The sequence below is a fragment of the Drosophila sechellia genome, chromosome 3R, assembly GCF_004382195.2.
Source record: "Drosophila sechellia strain sech25 chromosome 3R, ASM438219v1, whole genome shotgun sequence".
NCBI classification, from domain to species: Eukaryota; Metazoa; Arthropoda; class Insecta; order Diptera; family Drosophilidae; genus Drosophila; species Drosophila sechellia.
Genome location: NC_045952.1, coordinates 13,744,293 through 13,767,857, shown reverse-complemented (window position 1 = coordinate 13,767,857; position 23,565 = coordinate 13,744,293). Strand labels below are relative to the sequence as shown.

The 23,565-nt window shown below is 41.7% G+C and overlaps 2 protein-coding genes across 2 annotated transcripts in view; one reads left to right on the top strand and one right to left on the bottom strand.

The window, feature by feature from the left end:
- Nucleotides 1-16,750, bottom strand: part of LOC6606350 (synaptotagmin-like protein 5) — a 46,611-nt gene extending 29,861 nt beyond the window's left edge. The window contains exon 1 of the mRNA XM_032722776.1: nt 16,598-16,750. The gene's annotated coding sequence lies outside the window, so the exon portion shown is untranslated. The remainder of the gene's footprint in view (nt 1-16,597) is intronic.
- Nucleotides 8,269-10,025, top strand: LOC6606348 (trichohyalin). Its single transcript, XM_002031117.2, has one exon. The coding sequence runs from the start codon at nt 8,466-8,468 to the stop codon at nt 9,930-9,932; it is 1,467 nt and encodes a 488-aa protein (XP_002031153.1). The 5' UTR covers nt 8,269-8,465; the 3' UTR covers nt 9,933-10,025.
- Nucleotides 16,751-23,565: the final 6,815 nt, after the last annotated feature.

Here is a 23,565-nt window from a genome sequence, read left to right as displayed (position 1 = left end):
GGCAAACTAGAAAACTGTGTCACTTTTTCTGACTTATTTTTCATCTTTTTTTTTCTGAATCAGCTGGAGAAGATGGAAAGGGCAAGCGCAAAGTCAAAGGAAAACCTGCGAGATTTATGGCTGAGTTTTTGGTTGGAAATCCACTTTGGTAATGGCACTGGAATTGCCGAACATTTATTACTTAATAAACGAAGCCAGAACAACTATGTGGATGGCCAAACGAAATTGAAAAAGCCCCCAAACGGGAGAGAACGAAAAACTTTGGGGTTAAGGGCTTAGGAGGGACTTTCGCCCCCCAAAATGATGTTCGAGATGTTTTTACAGCAGTTAGCTCTCGTTGTTGCGTCTTTTTACAGCGCTTAACTGAGCCATTCGTGCGTTAAATTAAAGCCAAAAGTCTTTTGGGGCCTTTGGTCCATCCGCTTTTGGCTGCCTGTTGCCTGCTGCCTTGTTTTCTGTTTTCCCGAGATTTGCTCCAGTGCCAAATCAAACAAATCGTCAATTTGTACTTTCATTTACTTTCCTACCCGCTCAACGATGAACGGCGAAAACAAATGATGGACTAGGGGTATGGGGATGGAATGGGGGGGGGGGGGATGTTGCACCGGAAATCGCACGGCTCCCATTTTAAGCACGGGCTAAATAACAGTTAATCGACGCATCACCTGTCAGCGTTGTCATCGTCGCCATGATTGTTGCCTTTGTTGCCCACTGTTTGCTGTTATTCTTGGTCTTCACCCACTGTTGACCATTGTCTGCCATTCCGTTTTGGCCAGTTGTTTATTTATTTGCTTTGGCTTTCCAGCCAGCGCGCCCTTCTCGCGAAAAAGAAATGGTGGAGGGGGGAAATGGAGGAAAAAAATGTTTTTTTAATTGACATTTTTGCTGCTTAATTGGCCGGACCGTTGTCGTTGTCCTCATTGGCCAGGCCGAGCGCATAATTTAGGTTTAAATCATATTTAAATGAACCCTACATCGAGTGACTGGAAAATTTTGTAGGGAAAAAGAAACCTTAAATGTCTACAGGCAATCTAAAAAGGATATTCTCAAACAGACATCGCTTCATTAAGCTGTTATAAACTTTATGCTGTAATATCATGTTTAAGAATCCCGTTCAGGAATGTTCAAAGAAGGGATAGGCCTTTGAAAATATGATACTTTCGTAAATCCCAATCAAAGGTGACCCATTTCCAGTTGTTAACTGATATTTTATCAATCTGCCGCCTCAAACACAGTTTTAATGTCCGTTGTCGCCGCTCATTATCCTAATGAAATGCAACCATCAATCATGGCAGCTCGGACAGGATCAAAATTGTGGCCGAAAAACAAAAATGACCCATATGTGACCGGCATGGGGAATTCACTGCTGGCAATCTAATAAAACACGATTTCTACGTTTCTTTTCAATAAGCAATCAAGTGACTCGCACATGGACAAATCCATCTATGGAGATTAAATGTATATGGATGGGTGTGCCTATCGGTGTTATTCTCTCCAGCAACACCGCAAACACTCGTACAACATGTGTGTATAAAAAATGCCATGCATGTCGCATGTCCTGAATACCGGATAATGCTCTATGACAGCCGCGTGTTCAACGAATTTCAATATTTTCATTTATGGCCTCTGCCTCTGTTGCTCGGGGTGTTGAGTTTTTCTTTATGTTGCTGTATTTTTTTTTTTTTTTGGCGCATGTGCGAAAACAACAACACGGGTGGGCTGGAAAAATGGAAGCCTGCATTGTTGGCCATATTTCGTGATTAATATTTGATAAGTCCCACATGTAAACTAAGCAAAATCAATATCAGGTAACTGACTCGCAGCGCGGCGAGAGTACGAAAATGGGACAATATTCAGCTCTACTCGTATGGGCAGGGCGGCAAACATCGAAATGCAGCTGGACATTGGTCAGCTTGGGGGCATATGGAAAATACTTCATTCAACCCGCTCGATGTGTTAATATTCAAATCGGAACCACTGAAAGGATGTCGAAAAGCCATTGACATGGCAGTCACGTAACGTGACTTAAGTTTCGAGCTTGTTTCCAAGAATTCGACTTATTGACAGACGCGCCGAAAGTTATGAAAACATTAAAAGGAACGGCCTCCCCCCAAATGCCTGGCAAGCTTTGGGGTTTTTTCTCCTTTTGGTATGGCCAAAAAAAGAAAAAAAAAGGTTCACTGCCTGGGCAAAAATTATGGTACCCAGCAAAAGGGAAAGAAGGAGAAATGTGAAATGCGAAAACGAAACAAAATTGCTAAACACTTAGGCAAATGAAGCTGCGACTGCGAACCCGGGCGCATTTTCCGGTCGAGAGCCTCGCAAAATTTGCTTCTCCTCGTACAAAATTATAAATTTACGGCCGGCGTCTGCACAAAAAATAAATATAAATAAAAAGAGTACAGAAATGCCCGAACTGGCCAGCTGGAATGGGTTGACTAACTTTACTCTTTGGGGGCGAAGGAAAAAGAAAAACGCCAGTAAAAAGCCGCCAAAATAGTTGACTTAACACTGTCTGTTTTTCACATAGAGACGTGCCAAAAGTGCTTTTAATTGTGGATATGATTTTAAAATTCCCAGAAAAAGGTTTGCTGTCTTTTGTTTGCTTAAAAAACGATATTTGTTAGTTAGAATTATAACTTCACTCTTTAAATTTATGTAATTTTAAAAATTCGTGGTATTTTCTATTACTTGATATAAATAACTACGCATCACGTAAGCTTTTAAGCTGAAAGACTCTTTTCAAAGAATTGCTTCCCACTTTCTCATCCGACTTGCCTCAATAAATCCTCATATTTAAGTTGTAAGTGCGAATTAACCTTCTCAAGTTGTCTATCTTCCGCTATATCAGACTCTGCGAGGAAAAACTACGACCTTTGCAACCCAGATCGCCATCAGCCACCCACCCAGCACCTCATCCACTGCTCCGTTCCCATTGGAACCCACTTCAGACGAAGTAACCGTAAATAAAGTCGAGTCGACTTCGACGTGGAGAGCTACGTGCCGCCGACGACAAATTGTACGTGCGTAAATTGGCCGCCTGCCGAAAAGGTTGTTGACTTATGGCCAAAAGCCCGCTTGCCGGCTCACAAATTTGGCCAACCAAGTGCCGTTGCCTGGCGTTACACGACGTCTTCCGTTTTTGGCCAACACTTCAGCTCACACTGCACGCCCCTCTTCCATGGACCATTTCCTCTGGGCAAGCGTGACAATGTTCAATTCATTGCCGGCCATTCAGAATTTTAAGTAATTGAAGGCAACGTACACGCTAACTAGCCAACAATTCCGTTTAATTATGTAATGTCCAGACGATTTATGACCCACTCTTGGAAGGCAACGGGGGGAAAATGTATTTGCATTTTCACGCTTTTCATCAAATTAGTTGGCCTAGCATTCAAGCTGAAAGTTTGGCTAAAAGCAAACGAATAGCTGAGTCAGCAAGTGAACTTTATATTGAAGATTATTAGAGAATTTACTAGTTGAAGTATATTAAATAATATATTCGATAAAATATGCCTCTTATCTGCAAATGAATATCAATTAGTTTATAAATTTCCCGACTAAGTAATTGGTCTTACCATACATCGATATTTCTCCAATAAAGAGCACACATGGAAATTTATTTCGCTTGCCCTAAAAATACGAATAAAATCACGCTCATAAAGTGTAATTTATGTTGGAAAGGTCTGAGGCTCTGGACCTTTTCCACCTCTTTTTAATCTCGGTCAAACTCTAAATCCGGCGAACTCGATTGGTGGCTCTGTGGTTTGACTTGGGTGGGCGTTGTAGCCGGCTTTTATATTTATACGATTGTTGTTTGTGTTTGTACCTAACATATATCGCTGGAGTAGTTGGCTGTTAATTCCGCACATGCGGCGCACAAAGCGCTTTTCGTTTCTGGTTTATGTCTCTACATTGGCCGGCTATAAAATTTATGACAACCAACATAATTCAATTTCAGCCATGTGTCAATCAACGGCTGCATTTAAGTGGAAAGTTATGTGCAGCCAATCGAAGTCCGGACAGTGTGTGCCATTTTGTTTTGACACATTTTTAAAAGCCAACATATACAACAATGGCTTTGAAAAAATGCCGTGCCCAGCTAAAATTGATTTTTAATTATTTACAACGAAACTAATTTCAACGGAGACTTTGAAACAAATGAATTTTACTTGTTTACAAGCTGTGTGTGGACCACAAGGAATAGAATCGATTTTGAAAAGCCATTTGACTTAACCTCTTCATATTTCCCATGTGTAACTCGATATGTCAGTTCATCATTGTCAATCGAGGAACATTTAATTAAAGGCGATGTCAATCCAGAGTCGAACAGTAAATTATCTGGCCCCTGTCAACCATAATTGAGCGCTGAGCTGCACCTGTTGAGGCCAATTTTCAATCGGGCAACAGTTTTGGCCAACAGACAGCCAACCTGACCCACTCGTGTCAAAGGATTCTCAGAATACCAGAGCATGTGATTCCAGAGCTCCGATGGCAAAGGCCGTACATCACGGTGCAACAGGCAAATCAAGTATCCGCACCGTGCGCCCCATGTGGCTCGAGGAACGTGCTCGGGTTCGTGATCTCGGACGGCTGAATGCTGGGCATTAAAAATTGATTGTGATGGAAATGACAAAGGCACATTCAGCCCACTACTACACGTGCAGAAAGAAATAACATTTACACATGTTCTGGTCCAATGAATTTAATCTATTTCGAATGGAACTTAGAGCTTAGATATTAAAAGTAACTTGTTAAAGAAAAGACTTATACCACTCGAATAGCTTGTTTTTATAATGAAAAATGTATACTGTTGGTAACTTTAATTACAATTGTTGCTTATATAAGATGAAACTTTTTCCCTGTGCACTCGATTCCACATCCCACACACGCGACCACAAATGAAAGTGTATCAATTTTATTTGCCGTTCGGAAATGCCAAAATGTGGCTGTTCGGCTCGATGGAGCGACATCAACATAACTCCGGGCAACAAAGAAAGCGGGCAATTTGGCAAAAGCCACAAGGAAACAAAAACCCTGACATTGCCCCCATCGATTTGCATTTTGGCCAGAGAGTGAGCGGTTGTGTCGTGTGTGTGGATGACGAATGTGCGTGCGATTGGCATCGCATTTGCTGTTGCCGCTGCCATTACCCATACGCACTGTGATCGCCCGAAAATACTGAAGGGGGCAAAGCTGAAAGTGGCAGGGCGACCGGTAATTGGAAAATCATCCATTACAACCGGCTAATGGAAACTCGGTAAAATTGTCGCTAAATTCGATTAAGTGTGTAAGCATCGAGACTTTGATATCGATGAAATGCTTCTCTACCCATCCGCCCCTCCAAAACCCACTTGTTTGTATCGCTGTTTTGTGTTTGACTGATTGCCTCCGTTGGCCTTTTTGCGCCCCATTCTGGTTCCTGGCCACCGCCGCAGCCAGCCCGCCCATAATTATGTAACTCAATTTGTTGGCAGGCCCGGGCAAAAGGCCATTATTTATAAACACAATTTAATTAAAATTCATTCTGTGTCTTGAACCAGAAACATCCATAGAAGCATAACGTTAGCTTACAAGGCACACAACAATTTATGGATCGGAGGATTGCCTTCTCCTGGTTTAAGAAGTAACAAGATTTAACAATAAATGAGGTGCTCTGGAATTGCTGCTGACCTGCATAATGATTTCGTTCCCTGACAAATCTATCATAGGGCTACCAATAAGCTCAATGAATTTGATAGATTTGCTTAAGTGTTTTACTCGTCTTCATAGACAAATTCTTTTCTGAATTTTCAATTTTGTCCTGGTTCCTTTTATGGAATTAATAGATAGATATTTTTCATTCATTGAATAGACGAAACACATCTGTGCAAGAAATTTCCATTTCAACTTCCTAATAAACATTTTCCTGCTTTGTAAGAAGCTTCAAAACATGAAACTATTTGTAGCAAGCAAAATTCCCCTTTCAGTTCCGCAAAGAATCAATAAATCCGTAAGGTATAAAACCTATTTGTAAAATGTCATTATATGTACCCCGAAAGGCAAATTGATATTTTCATTTTCAATAAAACATAAACGCGACCTCAGGTCGTGCCCCAAGTGAACCGTCTGTTTGTTTGTATGGAAATTATATGAAAATTGCACTTGAAACTTTGTCTTGAGCTGGCTGCCACTTGCAGTTGAAAGTTTTTCCGTATTGCTGCCGTCCTGCATTTTTTTTCCGGAAATTATTGATAGTCCCGTCTAAAGTTACGAAGAAATTTCAATTTTAAATGGAATCAAAGTCAAGGTGTATAAATAAAATAAAATCATCTGCACAAATCCAGCAGTCAAGTGCCTTCGAACTCGCCACGGGGGCCAAAGGGTCAAGGGGGTAAAGTTTCGTTCATGTGGTTGCCCAGTGGAATACAAGAAACCCTATATAACCACTATATATGCACGGTACATGGCGATTCAAGCAATTTGCCATTGTGTACATTCCTCACTTGTCCGACATTCCGGGTCAACAAATAGCGAAAGGCTTGCCTTCGCTTGAAAAGGGTTCCCTAAATCAGTAGATATCAAAGGATGTTACAGGTGAAATAATATCTCGGCACTACTTCTAACCTAACGTAGGTAGCTTGATTTAAAATCTAAATAATACCCTACCCCCTCATTCTCGTTATTTTAAGCATTTGCATTCGAGACACTTAAATTTTAAATACCAATGAAAAGTTCCATGAAAAGTTCGTTGAACCAGACGTGGCAAGTTTCTCTCCGAAGATGGCTTGATTAATTGACGATGACCTGGCTAAAGACTTAATGCCGAACTTCCGTGCGAGTGGCAGATATACTTATTATATCAATTAAGGTAAGCTACAATGCTTTCTATTGTCCCCCCAGTCCAGCGATTCTGCTGTCTCATAGGGTCGGACCGCCACTTTCCATCATCCATTCAACTTAATGTGCAATAATGAGTGTCATGTAATGCCAGACGCGTTCGATTCGAATTGCCAACCAACCGACAAACAAACAAAACCCAACTCAACTCAAACAGCAGCTGCAGTGGCGGCTATAGGAAAATAAAAGAGAAAAACCCAATGCAGTATTAGCAACGACAACAAATTAACATTTTTCAAAACTTTAAAGCCCCGACATGCGTTGACACTTTCGGGGAAAATTGCGTACAATTTCAAATGCAGGCACAAAACTTTACGCGTAATTACGACACTGAGGAAAACAGGAGGAAAATATAAATGGCAATAAGGGGGGAGCACAAAAAACAAAATAAATAAAACAAACCGCTGGCAAATCGCGTTCGCTGCGCCGTTGACAGTTGTAAAATGGAAAGGTTATCCGGACCCTGGTCGGCAAAAAGCATGGACAGCCAACAAATGCGTGGAGGAAAGTGCCTTCGGAAGCTGCAGCTGCTACTGGAGCTACTCATGCCCCATTCCCCATTACCCATGTCCGCCATGCCTCGAACTCAATCCCCTCCTGCCCCAGAGACTCCTCCAATGAGCTTCTGTCGTGGACAGTGACTGATGGTCTGGGAGCTCCGCTCTTTTCTGCCTCCAATGATTACGACCATGATGAAGACGGCGATGACAGGGCAGCATTTAACCAGCGCTCAGCAGTTAGATAACTATATATAAATTATGGAAGCCAGACGATTCAAATGCTCGACAGATCGCTCTAGAATGTCTACCATAGTTTACAACTCGGCAAAGCCTCATTTAACTTATAAAATTCTAAATGCCAGGCTTGCTAATAATACTTAACCAAACATATATGTTGAAAAAAGTTTGATTGTTATTGTGAACAAATTATAATTGGCTTTTACATATTTTGCAATATACTCAGTACTCTGTAAATAATTGGCTTTTATTGAAATCCCTTTTTAGCTCAATAGCTGTTTTAAATTCAGGAGAAATATTATTTCTGGAAGTCCACACAGACCTCCGACAGCCCACAGTCGAGTGCATGTTTCTGAGCCTCAGCAAAAGTAGTTGCATAAAGCTACAATGCCTTTCCAGAATCTCACAGAGAAAGTAATTTGAAATTACCGAAGGACAGCCTTTCAATTACGATGAGCTAGCTTATCGATATAAAGGGTATATTCTGTTATCATGGACAATGACTGCATCAAGAAAAGTGGCTTTATACTGCCAGCTTAAAAATATTAGCCAGCTCCTAACTGTTTCACTTAATTCTTCATAACTTAGTTTCATTACTTGTATTCTGAATTAACCTGTATATACTTTTCTAAACTTATTCAGCCATCCGAAAACTGTCGTTTTATAAAATCTAAAATTTTTCTAGCAGTCTTCAGTTAGTCAGTAGATTTCGTTAGGTTACTAGCACACAAACAACATTTTGAGTGAACTAATACCACACAGAAGCCCTCAACAAATTGGAAGGAACCTTTATATATCTCATTCCCAGTTAAATTTTTTTAAGTAATTTGTTTCTTTTATTGAACCACGATGGAAAATCTCCAACCGGAGTCAGATCGCGTTGGCCTTATTGTCTGGGATGAACCGGGAGCCTCGATTTTTGCCACCGCCTCCCAGGAGCCCGTACCAAATCTTCTGACCGAGTTCAAACCAATGCCGAAGGGCGAGGACGACTGCGTTTCTGATAAGGATGTTTGCCGCATCATTACACAGTCCTCTGTGGCGGAGAGCTCGTTGTTCCGAATGGTCAAACACCAGGTGGACGAAGTGGCCGCCATGCTCAACAGTCATTTGCATCCTCGGCAACGGCAGGAGCAAACCGATGAGGATGTCACCCGCGGTCTAGCAAGGGAATTGGCTCGCCAGCAGGTGGAGGCCAGCAGATGCCTGCAACTCCATCGCAATGTGGAAAATTTGAGGGATCTCGAGATGGAGGTGGCCCGGGCCCACACAGCCTTGGCTGTCAAGAACAAGATCACCAATAATATCAAACAGACGGTGGAAGATAAGCAGCGGGAGCGGGCCGAGGCTTTGGCGGAGCAGCGAGCCGTGGAAAAGCAGGTGCTGGAGGAGAAGCAAAGAAGGGCTCAGAAGGCAGCCGTCTTCCGTAAAGATCTAATGGCCCAGATCACCGAAGGTCGCACCAAGCGGATACAAGATCATCGGATAGCTGTGGCCGAGGGTCGTCAAGAGCTAAAGGAATGCAAGGAGATAGTGGAGCAGGGAATCCTAAAGGATGCAATTACGAAGGCGAATCAGCGCAAGGTGCTCTTGGAATCCCTAGACCAATCGGCAGCCATGTTGAAGCAAACACGTGAGGCCTACGCTCTGGCCCAAAAGAACAAGCCCGAAAGAGGACTCCTTGATGCCCTGGGACCCGTTACGGCTGCCTATGTGTCAAAGGCGCGGAAACGACGCCTTGATGAGATCGAGGCTAGGGACATTAATGCCGCTCGCCTGGGCTTCCAGCTCAGCCAGATCAAGCACGATCTGGAATCCCGAGATCAATTGATCACCAGTCTGCTGATCCGCGAGCACAAGGCCAAGGAGAACGCGAAGGCCTTGGAACAGGCCAGAACCAAAATGGCCAAGAAGCAGGAGATTCGCGAACAGCTCCTCAGCCAGCGGGAAGAGCAGAAGTTCTTCCGAGATAAAGGAGTGCAGGATGCCCTGGTCATGCCCAAGGATCCCATGTGCTTCGGCGAACGACAGTATCGAATGCAGGTGGCGCAGCGGGAGAACACCCGACGATTGGATGTCCAGTGCTACCAGGACATGGCCAACATGGTTGTGGAGGCCAAGAATAATAGGAAAATCGCTGCCCAGGAGGTGGTTGACATTGTCCAGGCGGTCTACAACCAACAAAATCGCCAGGATGAGCTTGTCGCTATTGAGCGGATGAAGCTGCTCTCCAAGCAGCCGCCTGAAGTTCTTTCAGCGCTCAAGAAATCCATTCTCACCGAAGAGGAGATCAAGTCTTTAAACCTTAAGAAGTAGTTAATGAGTTTTCATTTACGCGGTAGATACTTGTATTCAGGCTGCTAGGAAATACAAAAAGGTGTTTTTTGCTTCAGATTATTATTAATCCTACGCCCCCCTGGAAGTTGGCTATTATTTATCAAGTATACTACCTCATGTGAAGCAGCCCCCACTGGCACAGGATGTGCTTAATTTTCCATTTTGCTGCTCTGCACTTTCAAATGGCGAATGAAATTCACTTTCTTACCCATTCTTTGGCCAGGCTTTTGCAGCAGGTCAGGTTTCCAGGTTTCGTACCCGAGCAACCGGTTTACCGACATTGCAGCTGGAAAATTTGTTTACAATAATACGGTTCGAACGCATGCAGATGGAGCGTAAGTGCACTTTGGAACCGGGCTTACATACATTTGCCTGCGTGCTGAACCTTTACTTTCCATTTCTGGACTCATTAGCCGGCTGCCGGAGGGGGCAGGTTTATATTTCATAACTGGCTGGCGAAGAAGGCTCAAGAATGTTGGCAAAGTCACTTTTTTGGCAACTATTTCTTGACGACCTGCGGAAACTTTCCCTGGCAATAACTTTGGCTCCAAGTTTCAGCTTCAATGTGCAGAAAAAAAGATATATTTATGCTTTCAGTACACTGCGAACTATGAAAAGAAACCCATTTAGGGTGCTGCGAGCTCAACTGGTTCTAAAAACTCTAGCCACACTATCAGAATTGAAAATGCTAGATCAATGTTTAGTTACTTTCAGTGCAGACTTATAGAAGCGACCAGCACAATCACAACCCAGTTTCTGTTTCAAGTTAAGTCTGCCGAATGGTGTGAGGCTGTTTTGTCTTTTCGACTCTGGTCTGGTCATAGAGGAGCAGCTTGGTTGGCAAACTTTTTATGCCGAAACTTTTTTGTGGGGCCAGATCTTCAAGTTGGCCCAAAAGATGTGAAGTTGTGTGCACAGGCGTGTTTGCAGCTCTTCCACCTGGAAGAGCGTTACTCTAATAGGAGTTGAGTCGTCGTGTGGCTGCAAATGTGTTTGCATTGCAATGAAATTGGAAACGAGATCTGCAAAAGTTGAGTAATTGAGCTGATTCTGCTTCGTTGGTCACTTGAATCGAAGAACCTTTCCTCCAACGGATTCATGCCACAACAATCATCTGGAGGCCCCGTTTTCAGGCCAACCCAGAAAAGGGGAACATTGAGAGAAAATGGGTTGGTAAATAAAACCTAGGCCAATAAACATTTTATAAATTAAATAAAATTGTTAATTATAAGCTACACCTCTTCATTCTGGGTTATGCTAATATGCTGTCTTGACATGAGATCTTTCACTGATCTTCCTTCATTATTGTGAACACTAAAAATCGACGACTAAAATTGTAATATAGAATATGCATTTATTTATTGTTTATGAATTTTTCCTCTCTGCATAGGAATACCAAAAAAGGGAACAATGAAAGACAGGCTCTGAGACATTGAATGCGATGCAGAGAACAAAGCAATAAAAGGCCCGAGAAGTGGGTTGTTGTTAGCTGTTTGCTTGCCATGCTGGGAATGGAAAATGGAAATGCTAAGGAAAATGAAGGAAATGCAATGTCGTTAACATGGCTCGTAGGTTTGGCTTGCTAGCTTGGTTGGCTGGCGGGTGGAAATAAGGCAGGTTGGCAGCCAGTATACATACGCATATGCTTGACACGGAAAATGCAGTGGCATTGCATACTAATGTGTCCAATGCCGAATGACAAACGTTGGAAATAGATGCTCATAAAAATTACTTTTTGGTAGTTATAAAATGCCATCAGCCACTTCCATTCAAAAGCGGCCTCTTGATCTAAAAGCCCACGCAAAATGCAGCCCACAGATATCGGTCGAAGTGGCTGAAGTAGCATATATCTCGCGATTATCACGTGGGCGCCGATTGAAAATTGCGTGCAATTATCCAAAGATGATATCAGCATTTGCTGCCGTAAATATATACGATCCATTATTGTGGCCCTTGGGGCAGCGATTTGTTTGTGTGCTTTCTTAACGCTGCGATTCGAACTGGTTTCGAGCCAATCGACTGCTATAAATAAACAATTATTTTTAATGCAAAGCCAGCGCAGCAGACACTGTCCATGGTATGTCGCCATAGAGAATAATAATGGTAAGTTAATAAATAAAATTATTATGGTCATTTAGCAGACGCACTGGAATAGTGAAAATATCGTTACACGTAGTGTTTGCTTTAACTATAATAATAATAACAATAATATCTGCTTATATTTAATGTAATTAGGGTTTTTTTCAGCAATTCAGCAATTAAAAGCCTTTTTGTTCATATAACGATTTTTATTTCAATTTACTGCTCTTCTTATGATGTTTTCATAATTATTAGTTAGTTAGTTGGTGGGTGTAAGTGACATTGCCCATACTGGCTGATATAAGCTTAGCAAATAGATTACTCAGTTGCTTTAGTTTCATCAGTTAACCCTTGGAACCGCCAACATTCCGCAAGATTTGAACTTCTACCTTTAGATAGCTAATGTATCCGTTGGGTGTGCGAATCAATAATTAAATGGTTAAGTGCAGCTCAAGCTTATTCATCTGTGGCTTACTGGCCTCAGTAAGATACGAGATACACTCACGTACACCAGATAGAGACAATTCAATTTTAGCCAGCTTATGGCCATTGTTATGGCCATTATATCTAGCTAACATTTCAACCGCTGACCGTTGGCGTTGGCGAAACAAAATGAAATAAAACGCTACACACTCGACTTGACTTGGGCTGGCATTCAATAAGAATTTCAGTCCATTCGGCGACATATTGCAGACACTTGAAGGCAGCTGATGCCACAAAAAAATAAAATATATTGAAAAATAGAGAAAGAAAAGTATGCGCAATAATAATTGTAACAGCAACTGCTAACAAATCAATAACAACTCATACTTTGGTCCACTTTAATGCTAATGCCCTAAAAAATTGTTACTATTTTTGCGCCTTAAGCTTATTTACTGAACTGATTTCAATGATTCTGATTCATTTATTCTGAAAGTTCAATGAAACTTTCAAAGTTTTCAATTGCATTTCCGTTGACCGCCTTCGATGTGGGAATTCACTTAGAAGCAAAAAAACTTACAGTGGCGGTCAGAAAAATGTCACTCTGAATTTATGAAATATATATTTCTATTTATTTCTAAATTTTAAATAAAATATGCTTTATATGTTTAATTTCTGTGCCAAATCTTGGCTACTGACTACACTTCCACTAAAGTCAACAAAACTGCTATTGTTTTATATAATCGTATCAATGACTGTTTAAATCAGCCCCATTTTGCAGCTTGTTTACAGATTTTTCCGTCACATTCACAAAAGTGTTTCACAGCCATTTTGGCCATTGAATTTGTCAGGCTAAAAAAACGCGAAAACAAAACAAAGTCGGCGGCAACCATTGACAGACTTGTTTTGGCCAGATTTTTGTTTCAGATTATGTGTGTATTTTGTTTGACTGCCGGGCGGCTCAATTGCGCTGCTTAATGTGATTTGACCAATTTGGGTTCTGTGACCAAAGCCAGAGCGTTAATTTGCCTATAATTATTCTGGCATGTCTATGAGATAATTGCACCATCGGATCTGGCGGATTATAATGAACGAATCGTGGCCAATTTCGCTTTGAAATTAAAGTCAGTAGCCAGTCAAGGGTATTGGATGAACCTTTTACCACGTTCTATACCCTTACTTTCAGAAGTTTATCTTGCGAGGCATCTTCACTTGGGTTCACTTTTGATGACACTCGTTAAAAAGACAGTTAACCCGATTTGCATTTGGCTTGATTACAGTTTTTGCGACCAGCTTATTCTGATGTGGGTTTATCACTGGCCAGACATCTAACCGGCCAAAGCCCAACCCAAGTTCAAGCCAAGAAATGTGTCACATAAAGCTAACTTGCTCTGTTGTGGCAGCTGTTTTCATTTCGATAAAAATGCAAATACATCGCAGAGCGGAGAGAAAGAAAAATATCGTTATTAAACTCAATAACTGTCACCGTTTTTTGCATAAATTATAATAAGTTTCTGCGGCAGGAAAAATACTCAGCCGAACTTCTAAAAGATATTCCATGTTTGCAGCGGAAATAGAAAAAGGCAGAAAAGCAAACAAGATGGAAAATTAAGGAAGCTGGCGAAATGATAATGATAAATGTTTTTCGGACCGACGAAAGGAGGCGTAGCTTGGAATGAATATTTATGAATGATTAATGGTAAGAGGCGTGGCACCCCAAAAGGTGGCCCAAAGTCAGAGTTTATGGAAAATCTGCAATTACTTCGTGCAGCGGCCAGGGTTCACAGCTCCCTGGTCAATGCACCCCAACTTATCTGGAAAACTGTCAAGCTCCAAATCCCCAATTCCACGGCATACACATGACATAATGCCCAAATATTTGGATCTTGGTCACATAAATAAGTTCAGCAAGTGTGCTTTATTTTTACGGCGCATCTGATAAGCGCTCGCGACTTAGCTCATTTCAACCTTATCGCCGAGCAGAAGACAAAAGCAAATGTACGTTATATGTACGTTTATTCCAGAACTAGCATATGAAAAAAACCATTAGCATTCTCAAAAAAAATCAGTGTCAAGTCGAAAGTCAAGAATTTTTGAAATTTATTATGGTCATGCCGCAAAGTGCTAATTAAACTCATCTGGCTGCCGACAGACAGAAATACGAGATACATACGTCTTACTTTGTGAGGGCAACTTTTCCACAAGTTCTTGTTAAACGTGTCTCTTGAAATCAGCAAATGCGATTGGAGTGTGGGAGGAATACCTAATGTAACTACATATATATTTAGGATAAAGTGCCATTAGATTTTAACGAGGCTTTATTTGTAGTGTTAGGTGTTTGAAATGGGTCTTAAACACCTTTTCGTTCCATCAGAAATTTATTATTTAAATCAAATGGTGTAAAGATATAAGGAAATTTGTCGGTATTATGATTAATGATAGTATAATCGTATAATATCTTTCCAGTTGGCTTTGCTCAACACGATCTTTTACGACCTTAACACACCCTCTTCACACCAACAAGATACTTTAGTACGTGCTGAACCACTTATCTTAAGTATCTTTGTCACATATGGATGGTTTATTTATTTAAATGAATAGGTATTTTAAATACCTATCGGAAAGACGTTTTTCACCTCATCATAGGACGGAAATTAGAATAAATATTTTCCTTTGGCCAAATTAAATCATATTAAAGCATATATTCTGTTGCCTTTTCTATATGAAGTAACATTATGAAATCATATGATTAAACGCTTTGAGTACGTTTTTGCTTTGTGGTTTTAAACCAGAATTTGAAGTATCTATGGAATATGATTTATACGTGCCTTTGTCTGTCACGCTTAGGGAACTCTTTTCAGTCCATATCATTGACAAGCTTGAAGACTTTTGTTTGAGAACGCCCTCAGATTTACTTGGATACTTATTATAAATAGGTGTGTCTTTAAAATTAAAGGCCATGGAATTATGACAATTAAAAATAAAGCGTTTGATTAAAAATTTAATGGGTTTCTAAGCCATTGCATCCCACCTTGTCGCTTTATAAATATTATTTTTTAATGCATGAGAAATTGCGATGAACTTTTTCAAATACATCATATTTTGTGTGATTTTCAGAGGGCAAGTGTTACATAGTCTCTTTTCCATTGACAACATTGAAGACTATTGTTCGAGAACGCCCTCAAATCATGTCACACCTACAAGATACACTGCTGTATCCAACAGATACCTGTGCTATTTGTCATTGTTGCTGCGGTGAATCAGTCATGCCAGGCCCGAGTTGAAAGCAAATGTTATTGCTCCTCAAACTCGTAATTCCCGCATCGCCATGGTCGCGTTGCGAATCGAGCTCCAGTTCCAAACGTAAATTGAACTTGGTAATGGTAATGGTGGGGAATCTTCGGCGATGTCACGGCGGCGGCTATGCAAACATCAAAAAGTCTCAGACGTGCATAAGAATTAAGCTGAGCTTGCAGCAAGGAAAGGTAAACAACAAGACCAGACGAGGGCTGGTTGGGGAAAAATCAAGCAGAAAACAGAAAAGTATCTGCCAGATACAAGTTCTCCGGGCGGAGTGGGTGCATCCACACACGCGTGAGCTGTGTGTTCACAATATGCCCCTCAAGAGACACATACATAGTACATATACTTTTACAGCTACAGCTACAGAAACGACGGGACGAAATGTCCGGGGAAAAAACAAGGAGACAGTTAAGTATCTTGTACCTTTGCGGTGACGCTGATTCTTTGTTCTTTGACTCCGCAGCTTAATTAAATTTATAAACCGTTAAAATGATCAGAGCCCGTCTGCGGATTCCTCCTGTGCAAGCCCCATCTTTAAGCTGCGAAGAAAGCAATTACAATCGCTTGTATAACCAAAGAGAGAAAGCATCTGCCGATGGTGATGTGTGCAGTTGAATGAAAATATACACACTTTTATATCAAAGTCCAGCAGATAACGGATTAAATAAAAAAAAACCAAAGTTTATAAATTTCAAAGGGATTTCTGATATTTGGTTCAATTGTTCTGGCATGATATAATAAGATATGAGTATGTAAAGATCGATATTTGTAAATACCCATAGCGCGAACAGAACTTTCTTAAGACCAGATTAAATTTGTTCTTTGATTATTTTATTCTTTACCTTGCTGGTTGCGAGATACTTTCGTATCCAGTGCCGCCTGACCGCTTGTCGTTCGTAGAAATGGCTTCTGCAAACTTTGGAGATCCGCCAAATTCTGCGTTGTTTGGCTTAGAAATTATCCAATTCGTTTTCGGAGTTCGCTGGGTTCGTTGCTTTCGTTGCTGCTACTTTGCATACACCGCCGTTCGATGGCGATTACAGTCGCGGCGTGCGGTATCTTCGAGATACATACGTTTCGTATTGGTGTGTATATAATTCTGATATCAGACCGAATAAAAGACACACGAAGAGGAGCACTTCTGAGGCACAGGTAGACGGAATGAAATCACAGAAATCTTAAACCGGCAATCTCATCGCACTCACAGATACACACGCACACATGTATCTTGTGTTTCAGCAGCGGAACGGAACGACGTTCGCTCGGTTCGAGACGCGATCGTTGACTAAAGTCGGTTTGCCAAGTCGATCGGTGGGATTTGGGATTGAAACGCGTCCAGCGGTTGAAAGCAACAGGTTGAAAGCAGCTCTTTCTCCCTCTCTCTCTCCCTCTCTCTGTTGGTCAGAAACCGAGATACTCAGATACTCAGATACTCGGCTACTCAGATACTCAGATATTGCTACCTGAGGCGCCCTTCTCGCATTATCATTAGGCCGAATGCTCGACGGCGACGTCGCCCGCTATCAGTTTAATTACGTATGAGAAAGCCACTCGGAAAAGCGCATTGTTCTCGTTCTCACTCTCCCTCGGTTTTTGATGCCCGGATTCGCGTGAACTGCACTTACTTCCCAAACTGGATGCATTTAGGTGCATATTTATACACTGCCCGTGGGCAATCTGATTCCTGCAAGGGTATATGCGCTAAGAGACTAAAATAAATTCGGGAGAAACTGAACTTTTGATTTTCAAAATTAGTTAGGTCTTAATGGAATATATTTTCTTAAATTCCTTTTCATATCAGTCAGCCGGAAAGAAATGAACAAACGTAAGCAAATAAAATAGCTTCAATGATACCCTGTACATTACCCTATTATTGCAAAAATATGTCAAAGCAAAACCATTTAAACTTCTTGTTTGTATGCATAATTGAGTTTATAATATTAATAGGCAAAAATGTCCCCACAAACTGATAGCAAAACTATTTGCTTTCGTTTGTTATTAAATTGAATTACTGAAAATAATACTTATCGTAAACATAGCGTGCCATGTCTAATATCCTTAAGCTATTTGATATTTAAAACCTTTAGACATGCGATACATTATCTTGAAATAATCGGACTACCGAAAATGATTCTACATATTTGGATTGCATTGCGATAAAGTTGCGTTCATATTCGCAGTTTTTTAAGTGAATTAAAGTTTCCGATGCCAGCAAAAAGTTCTGCTCCGTTTTTCATCCGCAGAGTGTCCAATATCCGCCTACATATGAATGCGATTTCACTCTTTTCCCGTCCACAAACGTGTGAATTCGTGCAGAAAACATTTTCACATGCCCCCTGAGTGCAGCGGAATTTGGAATTTGGAGTGCAGTTACAACCATAACAATGCCCAGTAATAGTTGACATGCGGCACTGACAAATATCATAGTTGTTGAATAGCATTTTAAGAGTATATTTAATTAATGCTGGCCAGGCGCTTTGGGAATGTCAACTGGCCCCGGGGCCATTGTTTGCCGTAGTACAAAACATCTGGCATATGTGGCGTTAATTACAAGTGGAATTGCCCCCGGCATCCCACTCCAATTTACATCTAAATTGCAGGTGCTCCAGGACACCCGTGTCAGGTGATGTGTAATCAAAGCCGCTGCCACAGAATCCAACGCAGTTCCTGGTCCTTCGAGCCGGTCAATGGACTCGGTGTCACCTAATGAGCCGATCCCAGGCGATGAGTGGGCGTTAAGCGGCCAATTAAGTCGGCTGATGACAAAACCCATAAAGCCAGGTGTAATAAAAGTATACAGACATGCCAGCCATGGTAACTGAGGGCTTTCACAGGCCTCTTTCGCTGACTGAGCCAAAGTTTTCAGTCCACTTTTTGATGGCCATCACCGGGAAGTGGAAGTTCGCCCGCCGCCAGATGAGCAGCGATTCGCTGGCGTAGCCTAGCAGCAAGATTATAATTAAAAGTAATCAACGACATTATGAAGGCAAATGCTAAGGCCAGAACGCGGAGCATAAAGCCAAGGCTGAGCAACGGCAAAAGGCGAAAATCCAGAAATTCTGCGGCGCAACAAGTCAAAGTAGTTGGGCCCTCGGCAGTGGAACTCTGTCTGGCTACACATTAAAAAAAAATGGGAGTGTTATGCATTTATTAAGGCTCATTAAAGTAATGGTGTATCAGCAATGCAGAAATAATTTTTTTAAAGAAGTTCGTTGATTATCAAGCTTTAGACTGAATACTTTTTGCGGTGCAAGGTGAGATAACTTTTTGCCGACCTGCTTTCTTTGAGATTGTTTTAATCACAGTTATCAGATTTAGTTTTATCACAGTCTGGATTTAATTTCAATGGCAGAAATAATGAGTGTACATTTGAAAAGTACGCAATGAAATGCACTTTAATTCATGCCATCTAGAAAGAATAGTTGTCAAAGCAATGCAAGCTACAGAAAGAATCTTATTCTTAAACAAATAACTAAAAACATTCAGAACTTCTGTGCAGCTTTTGCGTCGAATATCGGAGCGTTTCGAATGCGGCCAACAAAACATTTAATTAAGTTCCGTCTGCCGGCGAATGATGAAGGAGCCCTCCATTAGATTTAATTTACTCAACAAGTATTACCAACATTATCAGTGTTATTAGCTAGATGAATGTGTATTCCCCGGTCCCCCATTTCGTTCCACCATTTGTGCCAGTATTCGTGCCAGTATTTGCTCACTGTGCAAGTGTGTTTGTTAGCGGGAATGAAGTAAGTGTGCTGCTGCTGCCATCTTGGGTCCAATGCATTTAAATTTCACAATAAATGTTTCTTTAAGAGGAATTCTTGTTATGGGATCCACAGAATTTCCGAAATTAAAAGCTTAAAGTATATTATAAAATATAAAGTATATATACGATGGTAATAAGTGCAGAATAAACGGCCACATAGACGGGCATTTTTGCATAATCCGAACTTTAGCTATGCGCCTACTACAGCCCCTTTGACATTTGGCATTTTACATTTCTATAGAACGGTGGACTTAGTTGGCTTAATGGGAATGCTTTCATCAATTATTGCCCCAGCTGGATCGATGTCCACCCACGGGTTGAAGGCATAAAGGACATCGCAGGACCTGCCACATGTAACCTGCTGGGCGACAGGCACTTCCTTTCGCCTTTTGCGCCCGCTGCCAATCTCCAATGGCGCTTTTCAATTTAGCTATTTCCGCACCAACAGTGGCCAACATGATTAAGCAATCAGAGGCGACTGTAAGGCGCAACACCGGCCAAATGAGCCAGGCCAACCAACGAAAGGAATCGAATGGGGAGGGCGCCAACTTTGTTGCCGGCGGAAGGGATTTATGTGTTTAGATTACTTGAGCCGGCAAGGCCAATGGAACCGCTTATATGTTTATATGATGGCCGCAACAAAACCGTCATTAAAGTGTACTAAGCTGGCCAAAAGGAGCAAGTACTCTCGTATACAATATAAGTCGCCAAAGCACGTCGACTCATTAATGACCCTCATAAATTTTTAATGCCTTTTTGCTGTGATTGCATTACGTAATATACCATAAAAATAATTAATTATGCACCAGGAAAGCTGGCGTCCCATCAACATTGTTTCGCAAAAAATTAATTCGTTTTCAGGGGAAATTCAATTTAAATAACTCCAAATATATCAGCTCGTTCAATTGTTTACCAAAATTAATGATTTTATAGGCCAGTTGTGTATGGCCAGGAAAATAAATTTTGCTGTCATCAATAAATTTTCCCACATTTCAGAGTTCTCCGAAACACGGCAAAGAAACTGAGCAGTGTCAAGGCTTAAGGTCTGGAAATGTCGTCATGGTAAACTGAACTCATTGTATCGATTCGTAGGCCTTAAAAATAATTGTCTAAAAGCGAAAACGTGTACGAGTACTGTCAACGAATGTCGCACCAGAAGAAAGGAGGACAATAAAATTGCTTTCCATTTTGCGGCAGCGTCGGCGTGACAATGAAAACACTTTCCAGTTATTTGAATGCCAATGCAGCATAAAACTCGGATCCCGCCACCCACCATCCACCACCTTCCCGACCTTGCCCCACCTGTTCCCTTTTCGGCTAACGACGCATTAAAAGCGGGTGGAAAAGCTCTGGAACTAGAACAACAAACCATCCAGCCAGGGTCACGAAATACACCAGCCAGCACGAGGACGAGAGTATGCCCCAAGAAATTGAAATGCAGATGGGGGAACTTAGCTGAATGGAGAGATTCTTACCCCGCCGAAAGGGATGCCGTTAAGTACAGTGAATGCTCCCACGGCGAACGAACCCCTCAGGCGGTACACAATTTAATTCTCTTTTAACTGTATATATTCAGCGGAGCGCAAACGACTTTCGACCATTATTATGTCCCTACTTTGAACTAGCAGGATATTAAATACTATACAATCAAAAGCTGCCAATTATTATGGTTTCTTTTCGATGAAGGAAATTCTGTTTGAAAGTAGTTACCTTAATAAAATATTCTATAAAAACTTGCCACAGAAATCAGCAGGATTTTGGTATCATTAAGTATAAGTAGCCTTAAAAGTATGTAGTCTTATGTATCAAATTTCGTTCATAGCAGACATTTTTAATAGTGAAATAAACTCTATTATGGTTCTGGATGCTTTTCGAGCACTTTAAACGTTGTATATCATCTTCTATTTGAAACTTCACTGTAAATACGTTTAACAAAAAGGCGTCTGCCCCCGAAAAATGGGAACAATTTTCCGCGCATATCAATTTAGAGCACCCGGCTGGCGATGGCGAACCTGGTGGGACTAACAGACTGGTTGACTGGATGACTGGGATGTTCGCCGGTGGCAGACGCGCGTGATTTGTCGGCCAAGTGCCTGCAGGTAAGCCATGGCATACGTGTACCGGTGGGCTTATCCCAGTGTAAAAAGGAAACAGGACTGTGGACCACGAAGCTCGTAGCTCGGAGCAGTGCCACCGCAAAAGGTCGAGCCATAAATTACGGTCTCCAAATGTGCGATACGTGCGTTTTCCGAGAGGATTGCCGCTCGGCTCCTCCATTGTTTTTTTTTTTTTTTTCAGTTAATAAAAAGCTTGTTCCAAGTGCATTAGCGCTGCAGTTCGAGTGGCAAAAGCAAGTGCATTGTCTGCCAAAAAACTTCTGTCTTTGTGGCACATTTAATTAGGAAAGCATGGGAAAGGCGGAGAAGAGGTTGCAAGAAGGGAAATACCTGACTTAGTAAGTTGCAAAAGTGCAGTAAGACAGCTCGGCTCTAAGGCGAGTTTCGATTTAACTTACAAAATTACAAAGGAAAGTATAGAAGATCGAATGAAAAAGTCCTTCGGTTGGGGAGAAAATGCGACACTTTCGTTGCTGACTGCGCAAAAAATAAGCTAATCAGTGAAAACAGTTGGGGTGCAATGTTGCTTACATTGACGCAAAACTATTTGAATATCCAATGAAGATTTGAATTGAAAGCTGATAAAAGAAGACATTTAGAATGAACTGATACTAAGCATGGTTTCCTTTAAAAATTATATAAAAATAAGAAACCTGTTATATTAAGCCAAGAAAAGTACAAATATTTTTAAGCTTAAACCCTCTCACCGAATGACTCTCTTATTAAATAATCTTTAATAAATCAAGTTAATCATCACTTACATCATTCTCGTGGCATCTCTCTGCCTCACCGACTCGTCCCGGTTGAGCACCTCGATGATCATTTTGCGCTCGTTCTCGGATAGATTCTCGAGGACCTGTGATGTGGCCACCGCCAGTTCCGGACCCAGTGCATCGATGGTGTCCACCGGAATGCGCTCCACGCTCGCCGACTCGCAACTGCTGCCCATGGTGGAGCCGTGGAGATTGTACGGTGCCATCCCGCCACCCATTCCCATGCCACTCATGCCGCCGACCATGCCCATTCCCATGGCCAGGTTCATGCCGCCGCTCATGCCGCCCCCGGTTACGCCCATTCCCAGGCCAGATGCTGCAGATGCGGTGCTCGCTGTGGTCGGCACTGTGGCACTCGTGTTGCTGCCGCCGTATTGCAACATGCTGTTGCTGTTGGGCTCTCCGGCGGCAACTGCTGCTGCTGCTGCTACTGCTGCTGCGGCTGCTGCTGCCCTATGTTTGTTGTTGGCGGTCTGGGTGGGCGTGGCGGGGAGGCGGGCGCTTCGTCCACTTGACATGCTACACCGATTTGCCAATGGGACAACTGCAATTCCAGATTCAGTTTGTATCCAAGGGATGGCGGTGCTTGCAAATTGAGGGAAATGGCCGCGGGTTTGAAATGTGACTTTTTAATTTCGAACTGTGAGTTGCTAGTCCCTCGCCGCTGTTTGCCCTAAAATTTGATTTTAATTTTGTGCTGCTTTGCGGCCGAAATGCGCATCATCCTGCCGGTGGGCAAATTGATACCTGTAAAATATTAAAAAAAAAAATTTGTCCATAAATATTCTGCAAATTCCACTCGAGAGAATATAGTGCGTAAATTGGTCCGAAATAGTAGTAGATACTAGCCCTGCTCTTCAAACCGCCAATTAAAATATTCAGTAGCCGCCGCTGTGGATGGCCAAAAAACGTAGCATACTTCAGGGGATATGCTCCTACAATTTCCTGCTCATATTTTCAGTTTATTCATTCTGGCTGTGCGGCTAAAAATCCAGTACAATTCAATCAAATTCATTGAATAAGCAAAAAAAAGGAACGAAAGTTTAAATGTAAAAAATATATGTTGGCCATTTTAAGAAAATTTATTATGCTTGAATAAGTTAAACGGGTAGCAAGCCACTAGACTAAAAAAATAAAGCCAAAACTGCTCCAAA

What these genes read in the sequence shown, in the direction of transcription:
- LOC6606348 (XM_002031117.2), top strand. Translation starts at nt 8,466, where the DNA reads ATGGAAAATCTCCAACCGGAGTCAGATCGCGTTGGCCTTATTGTCTGG.